Source organism: Sebastes umbrosus, chromosome 16 (assembly GCF_015220745.1).
Source record: "Sebastes umbrosus isolate fSebUmb1 chromosome 16, fSebUmb1.pri, whole genome shotgun sequence".
NCBI classification, from domain to species: domain Eukaryota; kingdom Metazoa; phylum Chordata; class Actinopteri; order Perciformes; family Sebastidae; genus Sebastes; species Sebastes umbrosus.
Window position 1 is genome coordinate 27,990,539 of NC_051284.1, and position 12,990 is coordinate 28,003,528.

Here is a 12,990-nt window from a genome sequence, read left to right on the forward strand (position 1 = left end):
ACAGAAGCAGCAGATAAGGGCTACAGAAAACCCCAGACAGCTGATAGGATCAGTGAAGGGCTGGTAAATTAGAGGAGAACACTATAGTAAAGTAAGGATGTCAGACAGGAGACGACAGAGAGGAGAAGAAAAGAAGAGAAAAGATACAAAGAATAGAAAAAAAGAGACAAAAGAAAATAATAAACAGCAAAAAAAAAAAGAAGAGGAGGAAAGTGAAACTAAGAGAAGGGAAACAAGGACACAAGATAATGAAATTTTTGAATGGAACAAAATAGAAAACAAAGGAAACAATTTTGTGAAAAGAACAAGAGAGATAAGACAAAAAGACTAACAGACAAAAAAAAGAGATGATGAATTGAAAAGAACATAAGAGATGAAAAGAAGAGAACAGAACAAAAACAAGACTCCGAGTACATGTCTGGACCGTGTACAGTCAGTCTATGAATTTGTGGCTAAATTGTTACACAAATAGTTAGTGGTCATGTCTATAAAGTCCAGCGGTACATGTCCACCAAGTCCACGAGGACACTAGGGGACGCGCTGCGCCACTCAACTGGCCGTTCAAGCGGTGACGTACCCGATCGTTGAATGCACCTGACTGGTCCCTGGTTTTCTGCTTGCTGTTTCAAACAAGCCCCCAGGAAGAGCGCTGGTCGTTGATGTCAATTTTCGTAGTGGCCAAACAGCGGTACAAAAATACTTTTTCCTATAGACTTACATTGGGAAAGAGACGTCTGTAACTCAGCGGATAATTTTTTTTTGAGGTGAATCAACTTCCCAGTAGCACACTTGAATAGCCCTAATTTATATCATTAGATCCTAAAAGTTGTAAAATGCACTAATAGCCGAATCCAGAGTTATTTTCCTTCCTCCGTTCATGTGAATGAGAACCAGACCGAGGCTGGGAGGCAGATATAGCAAGCCGTGACGACAGCGTTGACGACTGTGACCCCGTGACCGAGCGGACACTACCCTGCCTGCTCTACGGGCCCAATGGATGCGTAAGATCGCCGGAGGATCCGGGTACTTTTCCACTTGGAAGTCGAGCCATTTTGGCTTCATGCGCCACTGAGCAACTTTCATAGGAATGAACGGGAGCCCTCCTCCAACGCTGTAACCAGTTCTTTTAATACATCCATGGTTTCAAACAGGGAACAACATGGCGACCTGCTCGTAAACTTTCTGTTATTCCATCTAAACAATCCACCAAAATCTACTTCTGAAAACATTTTAAGCGAGAAACAGGCTATGCCGCTGCTGAATCTGGTTTCATTTTAGAACTAGATCTCCTAGTTTGACAGCTTGGTCCAAGTTTCGTGAGCCGGATGCGTTGCGATGGACGGGTTTATTTGCATAAAGGACTGTTCCCGCCTTTTCATGTCGAAAGAGCATCAGCCAATGAGGAAACTGCAACAGTCCGCCGACCAATCGTTTAACTTCTTCTCTCAGTAAGTAAGTGACAGACTTTTGCGTTTTGTAAGGCTGGCTCTCTGCGGTCCAGCCAAAAAGGAACAGGAAAAAAGAGATGATGAATTGAAAAGAACATAAGAGATGGAAAGAAGAGAACAGAACAGAAACTAAGAAAAAGGGAGAAAGAGGGGACAAAAAGAAGAGAAAGAACAAAAGAGAAAAAAACAGGGTAAAACAGGAGAGGAGAGATGAGACGAGGACAAAAGAGAAGAAAAGACCTGCAGAAGGAAGAGGAGAGAAAAGACAAAGGAAAGATGAGATGATAAAACCAAGAACAGAAGAGAAGAAAGGAGGAAAACTGAGACTAAGAAAAGGGACAAACAGGACACGAGAAAAAGAGAAGACGACAAGTGAAAAGAGAAGGATAGCTTTAAACAAAATAGTAAACTGAAGACAACCTGAAGTGAAAAAAAGAGGAGAGAAGAGAGGACAAGATAAAAGTTGAAAAGGACCAAAATAAATCGCAAAGAATAAAGCAGAGCCAAGAAAAGAGAAAAACATAAGACACGAGGAATGAAGAATTGAAAAGAAGAAGAGAAAAGGAGAGGCGAGAGCATTAACAAAAGGGACAAAATGCATGGGACAAAAAGAAAAGAGGCAAGGAGTGAAGAAGAATAGATGACAAAAGAGAGGTGAAGAAGAAGCGGGACGGTTTCTGTTGGAGCAGGGATTTGATTAGCTGCTGCTGGTCCCGAGGGGCCCTGCAGCCTCTGCTGGGACTAACCTTGTGCTCGGGAGCCAAGCCCCCCTTGAGATGCATGGCCCCTGTCAGAGCCGAGGGGCCCCGAGCCACCCTGCTGAACCAGCCCTATAATTCTGCACCACATCTGCATTCAGAGGTCATTCATCACAAAGTGCACAGTCACAGGTAGACCTGTCTGCGGCTCCGTGCCCGCTGAATACCCAACTGCGATTTCTATAACTCCGCACAATTCCTACTTTTTAAATGTGCCATGCTGCTGCTGCTTCCGCCGCGGTAACTCGATATCTGCATTTAAATCTGCTCCAACCTTCTTCAGCCCCGCGACTGCGTCAAACTCTTCTCTATGATGAAGTCTTCTCAACCACTATCTCCAACTCAGCTTGATCTTTACGTTTAAATCTGCCCTTCGGCTACTTCAACCGGCCCCAGCTCTGTACTTTTAAGCTTCTGTATGTTTAAATCTACAAAACCACTGTGCTTGAACTTAAAATCTACTCATCATTTTGCAACTAAATCTGATAAAATATTCTGCCCTTAGCTCGGTAAAAAGAGAGAGATCAGCACATCCTGACAGCCAATTTCTCCTGTTATGAACTCCACCAGTTTCACACATCAAAGTCTGTTTACAGGTCTCAAAGAGTGCAAACGCATAAGTGAAAAAAAGTTGTATGAAACTGTTTGTAGCTTCAGAGGGAGCTGCGTGAAGATAAACTGCCTTAAGTGATGTCACTTGAGTCAGCATCAGTTGGGGCTGAAGACTAAAAGCTAGAAAATAAAAACAAATCTGTAGCTTTAGAAAGAAGTGATCTTAGCAGACCTCTGTAGCCCGCTGCTCATCTCTCGAGGCTACGTTAGCAACTTATAGCATAACGCAGCTGAAAGTGGGTGAGTTGCATTGTGGGTAGTCCGACTCACTGGATGTAGACTGTGGTTATAAGTCTGCCAAATAGATAAAATAAATAGGTCATTAAATGCAGCAAAAATAATATTAAAATAAATGTATCCATTAATGAATTGATAAAATGTGACATCAATTGATATTTCTGTTTTAATTTACTTTATTTATTTTTCTATTAATTTCCTTATTTATTTATGTATAGTGTTTTTGCATTTGCATTTATTCTTCTGTTTATTTTTCCCTTTCATTTATTTATTTATTTTTTATTATATTTTTAAATGTATTTATTTATTTTTGCATTTATTTTCAAATTTATTTTTTATAAATAAATAAAGAAGCGAATTAAAACAGAAATATCTATTTATGTCACATTTAATTTAATTAATTAATGACTACATTTATTTTTAATATTATTTTTGCTGCATTTAATGACATATTTATCGAGTCATTTATTTATTCATTTATTTATGTATTTATTTATTTTTTGGTTTTAGCAGGTTCCGTCCTCCATACTCAGGTATACAAGCTAGCATAGTATCAATAGATTCCTTCCTCCTTTTCTAGTTTCTCATAGTACCAGATATCTCTCTCTAGCGTTAAAACTGAGCCCATTACAACCTCTGAACGACAGAATAGCGGCTGGGATTTTTAATTACCCGTGTGTCTGAGATTTCTGCCTCCACACGGAGGTGAAAGAAGTTTGGTTTGTAGTACTCACATCATTAAAAAAATTATATTACCAAACCTAAAGCGCAGCTGGCGGTTTTATTGAAACTAGCTTTCTACCTGTGGTGGAAAATGACTGTAACAAATTCGTTGTTAATGCTTAATCTCCTTAAGTGTTGGGACAAAGAAGTCTGTTTTAATCCTGATCATCATCGTTGATTAGAAGACGCTTCTTATCTCGCTCCATTCTTCTGACTGTGACTCCATTAATCCCATTGTTAGGAGACAGCAGGTGTTTCCTCTTGACATGGAAGTGGGTCTTGTTTACTCCACTGTATAAATGTGATGTGTGTTGATCCTTCATTAGAAGATTTACAATATTTAAGCTGCACGATTTTTCTCTCTCTGCCGATAAAAATTAAATACATTCATGTAAGACAGAGTTTTCTTTATTCAACACTAAGAAAAAGACCCCAAAAAACATCTACAGTGAGTCTTTTTCCAACGTTTTGAGAAACACAAACCAAACTTCTGTTTATCTCCATACACTGTGGTAGTCGCAGAAGTTTTTATGGAAAGATATCTCCAAACCTTGGAATGGTTTAACGCCATTATTGGTGAGAAAATGTTTTTTTTGTGATTTGGAAAAACACAATTATCATCTCAAACCAAACAACAATAACAGCAACTAGAAGTACTGAATGCAAAATGTTGCACAAAAGGCTAATATGTGAAGCCAAAGAAGTTGGGTTTGTATCCAAAATCAGAGTTCAAACGTGACGTTTCTTGCTTTTTAGTTTGGGGTTCAGACTTTTGCATTCCTCAGACAATTGTTGCTTATTTATTTCACTTATTTGATTTAACAAATATTATATGGTTGAACATTTTGGTTTAAATTAAAATTCACTTTGTAGCTAGACTGAAAGAACAGCAACACACCCAGAAACTAAAAGAGAGGGGTTGTGTCTAAAAAAATAAAATGACCACTTGTGTCAAGTCATGCAACTTAAATCTTCACTTCTGGATAAACACTGAAAACTTGAACCTGATCCTGGTGTAGGACTGTTACAATAACTGCAATATTGCAATACCGCTCTATTGACTAGCCAACTGCAGGTGATGGCAATCAACCGCCACTACCGCTATGTTCACGTTATTTATTTTGTCTTAATGGGAGCTCCGCATTTTTACACTTTACACACTACAAACAGCAGCAGCGCGACGAGGCACTGAGCGTCTATTCTGCGCTAAGTGCTGCACTTTTGGTGTTTTTTTCTGGAGAGTTGAAAAATGTTCAACTTTGGTAAAACTCTGCGCTCGTCACTGTCGCTTTTTAACTCATCCATACAATCACAATGGAGATCACATAGACCGGCGGGTTCGTCCTCTTTCCCTTCGTGCTTCGACCTTCCCTTCATCCAGAGCAAGTACTCCACCTTGTGCCGACATTTTTACTTCTGCAGATATTCTGTATCATAGCTACCAGACGCAACCAAAGAGTCTCAACTACAAAAAATACCCTGCGCCTGATTGCTCTTCTGTGTTCTGCATTTAACAATAAACAATTATTTCATTAGTTTTAAAACTGTCATCTTTGTCATTTAAAAAGCAACAATATACCTAATAACAGCCTAACAAAAATGCAATAATACCACATATTACGCTGTTGAGCCAAGGGGGGAAATTCCTTCACGGCAACAGCCCTATCCTGGTGTAATAAAATGCAGTCCCAACAGCAGTATCCTGATTTGTTCTAAAGTTAAAACTTTAGTTTAAGTCTTTCAGTCTGTATACCGAACTCCTCTTTGAATGGCTTCATTCCAACAAGCCGTACATCCATATTGAAAGAACCTGTTACCTTCGATTCCTCCGTCAGCGTTTCAAAAACACAGATGGTTGAATGCACCAAAACACGACTGTTTTTATGAGATGAATCATGACTTTAATAATGTCCCCTAATGTTCTTAATTTCATGCCAGCAAACATTTCCTGCGAGTAGGCGTAAAATACCGACTTCTTTTCCAAATGAAGAATATCTCAATGTTGGAACGGAAAGTCTTATCTCATTTCTAAGTATAGTGTCTTAATCTACAATACGTTCCTCTCATCTGCATGTGTTTAACTCCGGGGTTAACTGAATTCAGTCTCATTAGAATTCACTGCCTACCCACAATAACTGGCTATATGTGGTATAATGTGCTGTGTTACTCATCAGCAGCCCGCTTTCATCATCACCCGGCCTTCACACTGTCCCATCTAAATGTACACTGCATTGACCCTCATTAGGTGAGGACCTGCACTCCACTTCAAACTCTCCCTCCTCCTCGGTGAGCCTCCTCGGCTTGTTGAATCACCTTTAAGCGTTAAGTTCATGAAAAATGACGTAAAACAGATGGTGTGAGGAATATCTATCACCACACACTCTTAGAAATAAGGGCTCCAAAAGGGTTCGTCCTGAGGAGCTGATGCTCTACCCAGAACCATTTGCTTCTGAAGGGGTTTTCAAGGGTTCTTTGTAAGACTCAGGCCTTGTTCAGACCTGGCATTAACATGCATTTTGGGTGATCGGATCACAAGTGGACAGCTTTAAGTACGTCTGTTCACACCTGGCATTAGAATGCATCTCTACATGCGTCTCCAGTGACCACTTGTGATCCGATCTCACTTCCCTGCTCTATATGCAAATAAACACGCAGTAAACACACGGCTAATAGAGCAGACGTTGTGACATAATACTACAGGAATGCCAGTAGTAATATCCTACATATTTGTGAATTCGGGTACATTTTATTAACATCAAAATAAAAGTTTATTGTCTACCGGCGGTCCACCTCCGTGCCGCTGACACCACCGCATTTACCAGGCGGCGTACAGAGCTTCAGAGCTAGGGATGAAAGCAAGTGGGTAGGTGTCACCTCTGTGCAGAGCACCGGAGCAAAAACACTGACACATCACATTCACAGTATGATAATAATGCACTTCCTAAGCCTAGTCTGATTTTAATATGTTGTTATATGAGAAAAAACAGTTGTACCAACAGGATACAGTAGACTAGAGCACTGAAGCCGTTTCCACATCTGCCTGACTATTCACCTGAGGAGCGCAGTGACCCTGCGGATCCAAGCGGGACGTCATGAGAAGGCGTTCCTTAATGTGGCCCAGTACACATTCGCATACACACTACTAAAAGAATGTGGCCATACCTGTATGTGGCTCAGACCACCTCTGAATGTGGTCTGAGCGATCAGATCCCAATGCGTCCTCAATGCATCTTGAGTGTGTTCACAGCTGTACATAGAGCTGTCCACTTGTGATTGGATTACTGAGGACGCATGTTAATACCAGGTCTGAACAGGGCCTAAGAGTTCCATTAAGAACCCTTTGCATCCAAAGAACCCTTTTTGGAAGAAAGAGTTCTTCAAGGATTGTTGACAGCATGGTTCCTCCCAGCCCGCGCACCCCCAAAGACTGTGATTGTGAACCACGATTGTTTAAAGGTCCCATATCATCATCACCCTTTAGGAGCCTCATGAGGAACCCTGGGTGGGTTCTTGTTAGCACCCTCAAGGCCTTTACACAAAGGGAGCGTGACAAATAAACGACTGCGAATATTATATGTCTAGGGCTTTTATTGTGAAAGGTAAGACCGGAAGGAGTGGATCTGGTCTGCAGGTTGAAAGGATTAATAAAGTTTGCCGTCTTGGTTCGGACTACGGAGCCTCCGTGTTGTTGTTTTATAAATATAGACACAACTCAACCTGTTCCGCAATACGTGATTGGTTGATGCCTTTAATAGCTGTCCAAAAGCTTAGAAAAAACAACCTCTTTGCTTTATCGCCATGTAATATTTGCGTTTTGTGTGAAAGTACTCATTAAAACAACAGTTAAAAAAAATACTGTGATGTGCAAATTAATCACCTGAAAGCTATAACCAACTGTTACAGAAATTGCGAGGAAAAGAGAGAGAAAGGAAGAGGACCTTCTTGTTTTTATGAGCATCAGTCGTCCTTCACTCAGTCAGTCAGTAAGAGAAACAGATCTCAGTCAGATACACAGCTGCAAGAAAAAGTTTTTCTTCTCTCAGTGGGACTATGGGGACACGTCAAAGAACCCTATCTGGTTCTAGTTAGCACCGCTATTGAGAGTGCACTGTGGACTGTAATCACAAACTGCAGTCGACAGGCACAAGACTGAGCTCCCACTTGAGGGAGGATGAGCGACGACACCGATGATGGATGGAGCTTCCTGTCAGCCCAGAAAAAAGAGAAGTAGGTCTCTGGGGTTCGGCGGTGATTGCTCTCAGAAAAAAGGTTGTGCTCACCTTGACGTTTCCTCCTATCAGGTCAGGTGGCTCGTCGTCCGTCTCCAAGGCGACGTTGATGGTGGCGAAAGGCCGGCTGGCCATCTGTTGCATCTCCCTCAGCAGTTGCTAGGGAGAAGGAGGGAAGAAGAGGAGGAGTGCGAAGGTCAGTGACAGGTAAACACAGACTGTCTATTGTCCGATCCATGTCCCAGCGCATCTTTCATCTCCAGCTACTGAATAGAATTTAAATTTGTTTTTAAAGGACTAGTTCACACATACAACTTGAAATCAAGGAGGCAAAGATGGAAGAAGTATTCAGATCTTTTACTGAAGTAAAAAGAGCATTATCACAAGTAGAAGTCATAACTTTCACATTACGCATTGTCATTTGATCAATTAAGAATGCACATATATTAGTTGGTGCAGCTTAAAGTTTCAAAAGTAGAAGTACTCATTATCCTGAATGCTGCTTTTAACACTTTATAAATCAATAATGATTGTAATGAACCTGGCAACCCAAAGACACCCTTAATAACAGCTTACGACTGATCTATAACATATCATAAATGATCAGCCCAGTCGTACAGCAGTTCGTGAAATAGTCACGAAATTTAATGTATTGATTGATTCTTTTATATTCTTATGTAATCCACGTAATTGTGAAACGGGAAGTATAAGAGCGGAGAACGCTGAGTAAAGAGGAGGTTGAGGTGGATGAGTGGGTAAAAAAAACACCGGATTTTCACCCAGGAGACCTGTGTTTGTGTCCGTGTGAAATCACAAGTCAGAGTTGATATTTGTCACGTAACTTCTGTACTTAAATTACACCACTTCCGGTGTTATTTTAACAACAAACCACGATCTTTTCCTAAACCTAACCTAGTAGTTGTGTTACCTAAGCCTAACCAAGTTGATCTTATCCTAAACCTAACTAGTTTGTTGCTTAAGCCTAACCATGTCAATCTATTCCTAAATATAACCAAGTATTTTTATTTTGAAAACACTGGAGCGGAAATAACTGGACATTCGTAGGAAAACGCACAAAAAAGACGTTGTTGAAAGTCGTGCTGGGCGTCACGAAAAAAAGGAGATTCACGTCTTTGTACACAAATCAAATAGATTACATTTTGTGACTATTTCACGAACTTTCATGAGACTGTGTTGAAATGATATATAACTATTAAATGGGGCAAGAATTGCAATGTATAAACTGCCTTAGATCTCATTGCTGTAGCTGGTAGAGGTGCAGCTAATTTTAACTTTCCTGTTGGCTTCCAGTAAAACCCATGTTTTTATAAGCATGTATGTTTTGCTTTCGTAGTTGTCAGATGAATATAGTGGACTGAAAAGTATTATGGTAATACATATCATGGTAATAGTGAAGTAAAGTACCCTTTAAAGTGTACTTGAGTAAAGGTACTTTAAACGTAGCTTTCCAGAGGCGGAGGAGTCTCATTTTGGTTTGATTTATAACATGGACCTTGGCCAGAGGAAGAGGAGGAGGGAGGTGATTAGGATGGATGGGGAGAAGCAACAGAAGCTCAGGAGAGAAAGAACAGAAATAAGGCGAATTAGAAGAAGAAAAGAGGGAAAGAGGAAGATGAGGATGTGAATTGATGCAAAGGGAAGGAGACGACGAGGGGAGAAAAGGAGGAGGTGAGCCACAGAGACCACAGTAAACAAGGCGATGCACCTGTGTCGTCGGCTGTCGAAGCAGCCAAAGTGCTATAAATAGAGAGACAAACGGCGTCAACTGTCAAGACACCAAGACCTGAATACAAGCAACAAGCCCCTCCAAACAAAACAAAAACACCTACAACCGTTGCACGAGCAGGAAGACAAAAAGGAAGTCAAACATGTTGGAAAAAAAACAAACATCTAATTGATCGTTTGTTTGAAATACATATCCCGGCACCTAAAGGAAGTCAAACAGCGAAGATGATGCGGTTTGTGAGTGTGGAGTTTTATATGTAGACAAACATCAAAAAGAAGCTTGACACGATCCGTTGGCCTCGGTCTCATTACGGCGAGAACAGGTGCGAGCAAAGGGCAGCGCTGCTATTCAACATGAAAGAACACACGGTAGAAATCACACATGGCATTTCTGTGTCGATGCGTGTTCATATGTGGGGGGGGGGGTCAAGGCTTACGCGCGAGGGCGGCGACCTCCCGTCCGACTCCTCGGCAACTTGTAATTAATCCGCTGAGCGTTTCCTTCCCCCCTGTGAGGCTGTCAATTGTGTCTATTGACATGTTAGCCCTTTCTCTGTAAATGTAATATAATCATATCCTTACCGAGGGGTTAGAAAAACAGCTTGAGGGAGAGTCTCTCTTTCTCGCTACAGTAGGCTCTGACAAGGAGGAAAAAAAATGTCTAAATTTAATGTCCTGGATTCTCTTTGTGGAGCGAGCCAGCTCATTAAATTGCTGTATGTGTCTGTGGGTGAGTGTCTGTATCCCAATCTCCCTCCGCTCCTCTCTGTTCTAACAGCTGGGCCAGGAGGAGCTCAACCTTCATTTCTATTGAGTCACTACTTTTGAAAGAATTGTTTAACATTTGAGGGAATATGCTTATTCACATTCTCACTGAGTAATAAATGAGAAATCGATACCACTTTAATGTCCATTAAATACGAGGCTACAGCCAGCGGCCGGGTTAGTGTAGCTTAACAATAAAGACTAGAAATATGGGGACACAGCTCGCCGGCTCTGTCCAAAGGTAACACAACCAACATGTGATATCTTGTTTATATGTGATATGACATCTTTAACCAGGAACAAAAAAAGAAAAACTTGTCATCATTGTGAAGTTGCCAGTAAAACGGCGGAGACTTCAGGAAGGTTTTTTTTTAACTTTTGACTGAGCCAGGCTAGCTGTTTCCCCCCGTTACCAGTCTTTAAGCTAAGCTAACTGTCTCTTGGCTCCATATTGAATTATAGACTGTATATACGAAGTGTACGTACAAGTACAACCGAACGCTGAATAAGACATTTTTAGGTGACCAAAATGTTAATACTAACTTTCATGAGCTGAAAACACACTGTGAAAGGGTTAAAGTTGTGAGACAAAAAAACACGGACAACTCCCAGACTGGACAACGCCGTGGTAGCGACCTGTCAATCACGAGGTAGCCTCGCCCTAAAGCATCCCCTGCTTTATGGTCTATTTGACTCTAAATGGGACAATAATTTACTAAATGAACATCATGCTGTATTGAAGAAGACTTGAAACTAGCGATTGAGACCATAAACTCATGTTTACAATGTTTACTGAGGTAATAAATCAAGTGAGAAGTAGGCTCATTTTCTCATAGACTTCTATACAATCAGACTTCAGAGGAGTCGCCCCCTGCTGGCTGTTAGAGAGAATGCAGGTTTAAGGCACTTCAGCATTGGTGTGGTGTGCAGGAATAGACGCTAATATTTTTAAGCACGGGCCCGATGGGCCGCCAAGCCCCTAAATTTGGTAGCCAAAGTACATTTTTGGTGGCCCAAATGTAAACTTGTGTAAAAACAATACAATAAAGGCAATTCAACACAACTTAACGCAGCCTTCTTTATCTTTGACACTTCAATAAATGAAAAAACATTAACAGAATGAAAACATGTAATTATTTATCTAAATTGAAAGCTCAAGTTCTTTGTTCTTCGCCGATTTGTTTTTACATAGTCTGCCTTTTATGTTTCTGGTTCTTCTGTAAGAATCGTTAGCGTTAGCAGCTTGAGTAGGCTTAGTAAACCCTTACTTCAGTAGTCCCGACATATCGTTAGCTCGCCGGCGACGAGTACTGTTCACGGTTTTTGAGTGTGTTGAACTAAAAGGCGCAAATCGGAATATTTGTGGAAATGTAATGTTGGCAAAGGCTTGCAGTATGTTTTTTTTTCATTATTTAACCTTTATTTAGACAGTTAATCTCAATAAGACACACAGTCTCATTCTCAAGAGAGACCTCTACGGGGTATTTGGTGGCCACAGAGAAACTTTTTTTGTGGCCATTTTTAAAGTTGAGCCCTGGTATGGATCTTGTTATCCAACTCTTAGCGGTTAAGGATATTTTCCTGTAACATTTTTAAGTTAAAATTTGATAATGAGTCATATAAGCCATTTATCAAGTAGAAAATGCCAAATATTTGGTGATTACAGCTTCTCAAATATGGGTGTAAACTTAATTTTACTTCATTAGTTTTTTTTGTTGTTGACAGTTCGCAAGAGAAATAAAGCTATTTTTCAGACACATCCTCTCCTGGTAATTGGGATGGCGATCATTATTCTTGACATTTTATATTCTAAAGGATGAATCAATTAATCACATTGGCAGATGAATCGGTAAATTATTTCTCGCAGCAGCACTAAACCACTCAGAGCTTGTACGACTTCTTAGAAACTATTAAAGGTTAACACGCCACTCTTTAATTGGGTGACCTAAAATAAGCAGCAACGTGCACACACACACTATTTATTCATGCAGCAGCTGGCGAGAACTGACTGCAATTTTGAAGGTACTCTGTGAGCTGACTGCAGCTACTTTAATGTCATCTGATAGAAGATGGTGCCTGAATACTGCCTGAATGAATCGTATGATATGCATTTTGTAAAAGCAAATTTGCAAGTTAATAAAACATAAAAGGAACTACTGTGATAAAACAGAACTTATTGTGGAGGAGATGCAGCATGAAAGATGGTCTATAAAAAAGAAACCATAAACCAAATCAGTCATGACAAACTACAACCAGATACTATAAATAGAAAGTGGTGACACATAATAGTAGAACAATAACACCCATGAATCCAAACACAATGCCTCATTAGCATGTACACGAATATAAACAGGCCGAAGCCTCCGACATGCCCGGTCTAACGTCTTGTTGTTGTTGTTGTTGTTGTTGTACTCTCTTCGCTGCCACCGCAGCAGTCAACACGCGGTAACAAATGAAAACGCAAATGAGCAA

At 40.5% G+C, this 12,990-nt stretch overlaps 1 protein-coding gene across 2 annotated transcripts in view; it reads right to left on the reverse strand.

Moving 5' to 3' along the window:
• atrn (attractin) overlaps positions 1-12,990 on the reverse strand; it is a 170,147-nt gene that overhangs the window by 16,455 nt on the left and 140,702 nt on the right. For both annotated transcript variants that reach the window (XM_037796501.1, XM_037796499.1), the window contains exon 27: positions 8,059-8,166. In XM_037796501.1, coding sequence (XP_037652429.1) covers positions 8,059-8,166 — 108 coding nt within the window. The remainder of the gene's footprint in view (positions 1-8,058; positions 8,167-12,990) is intronic.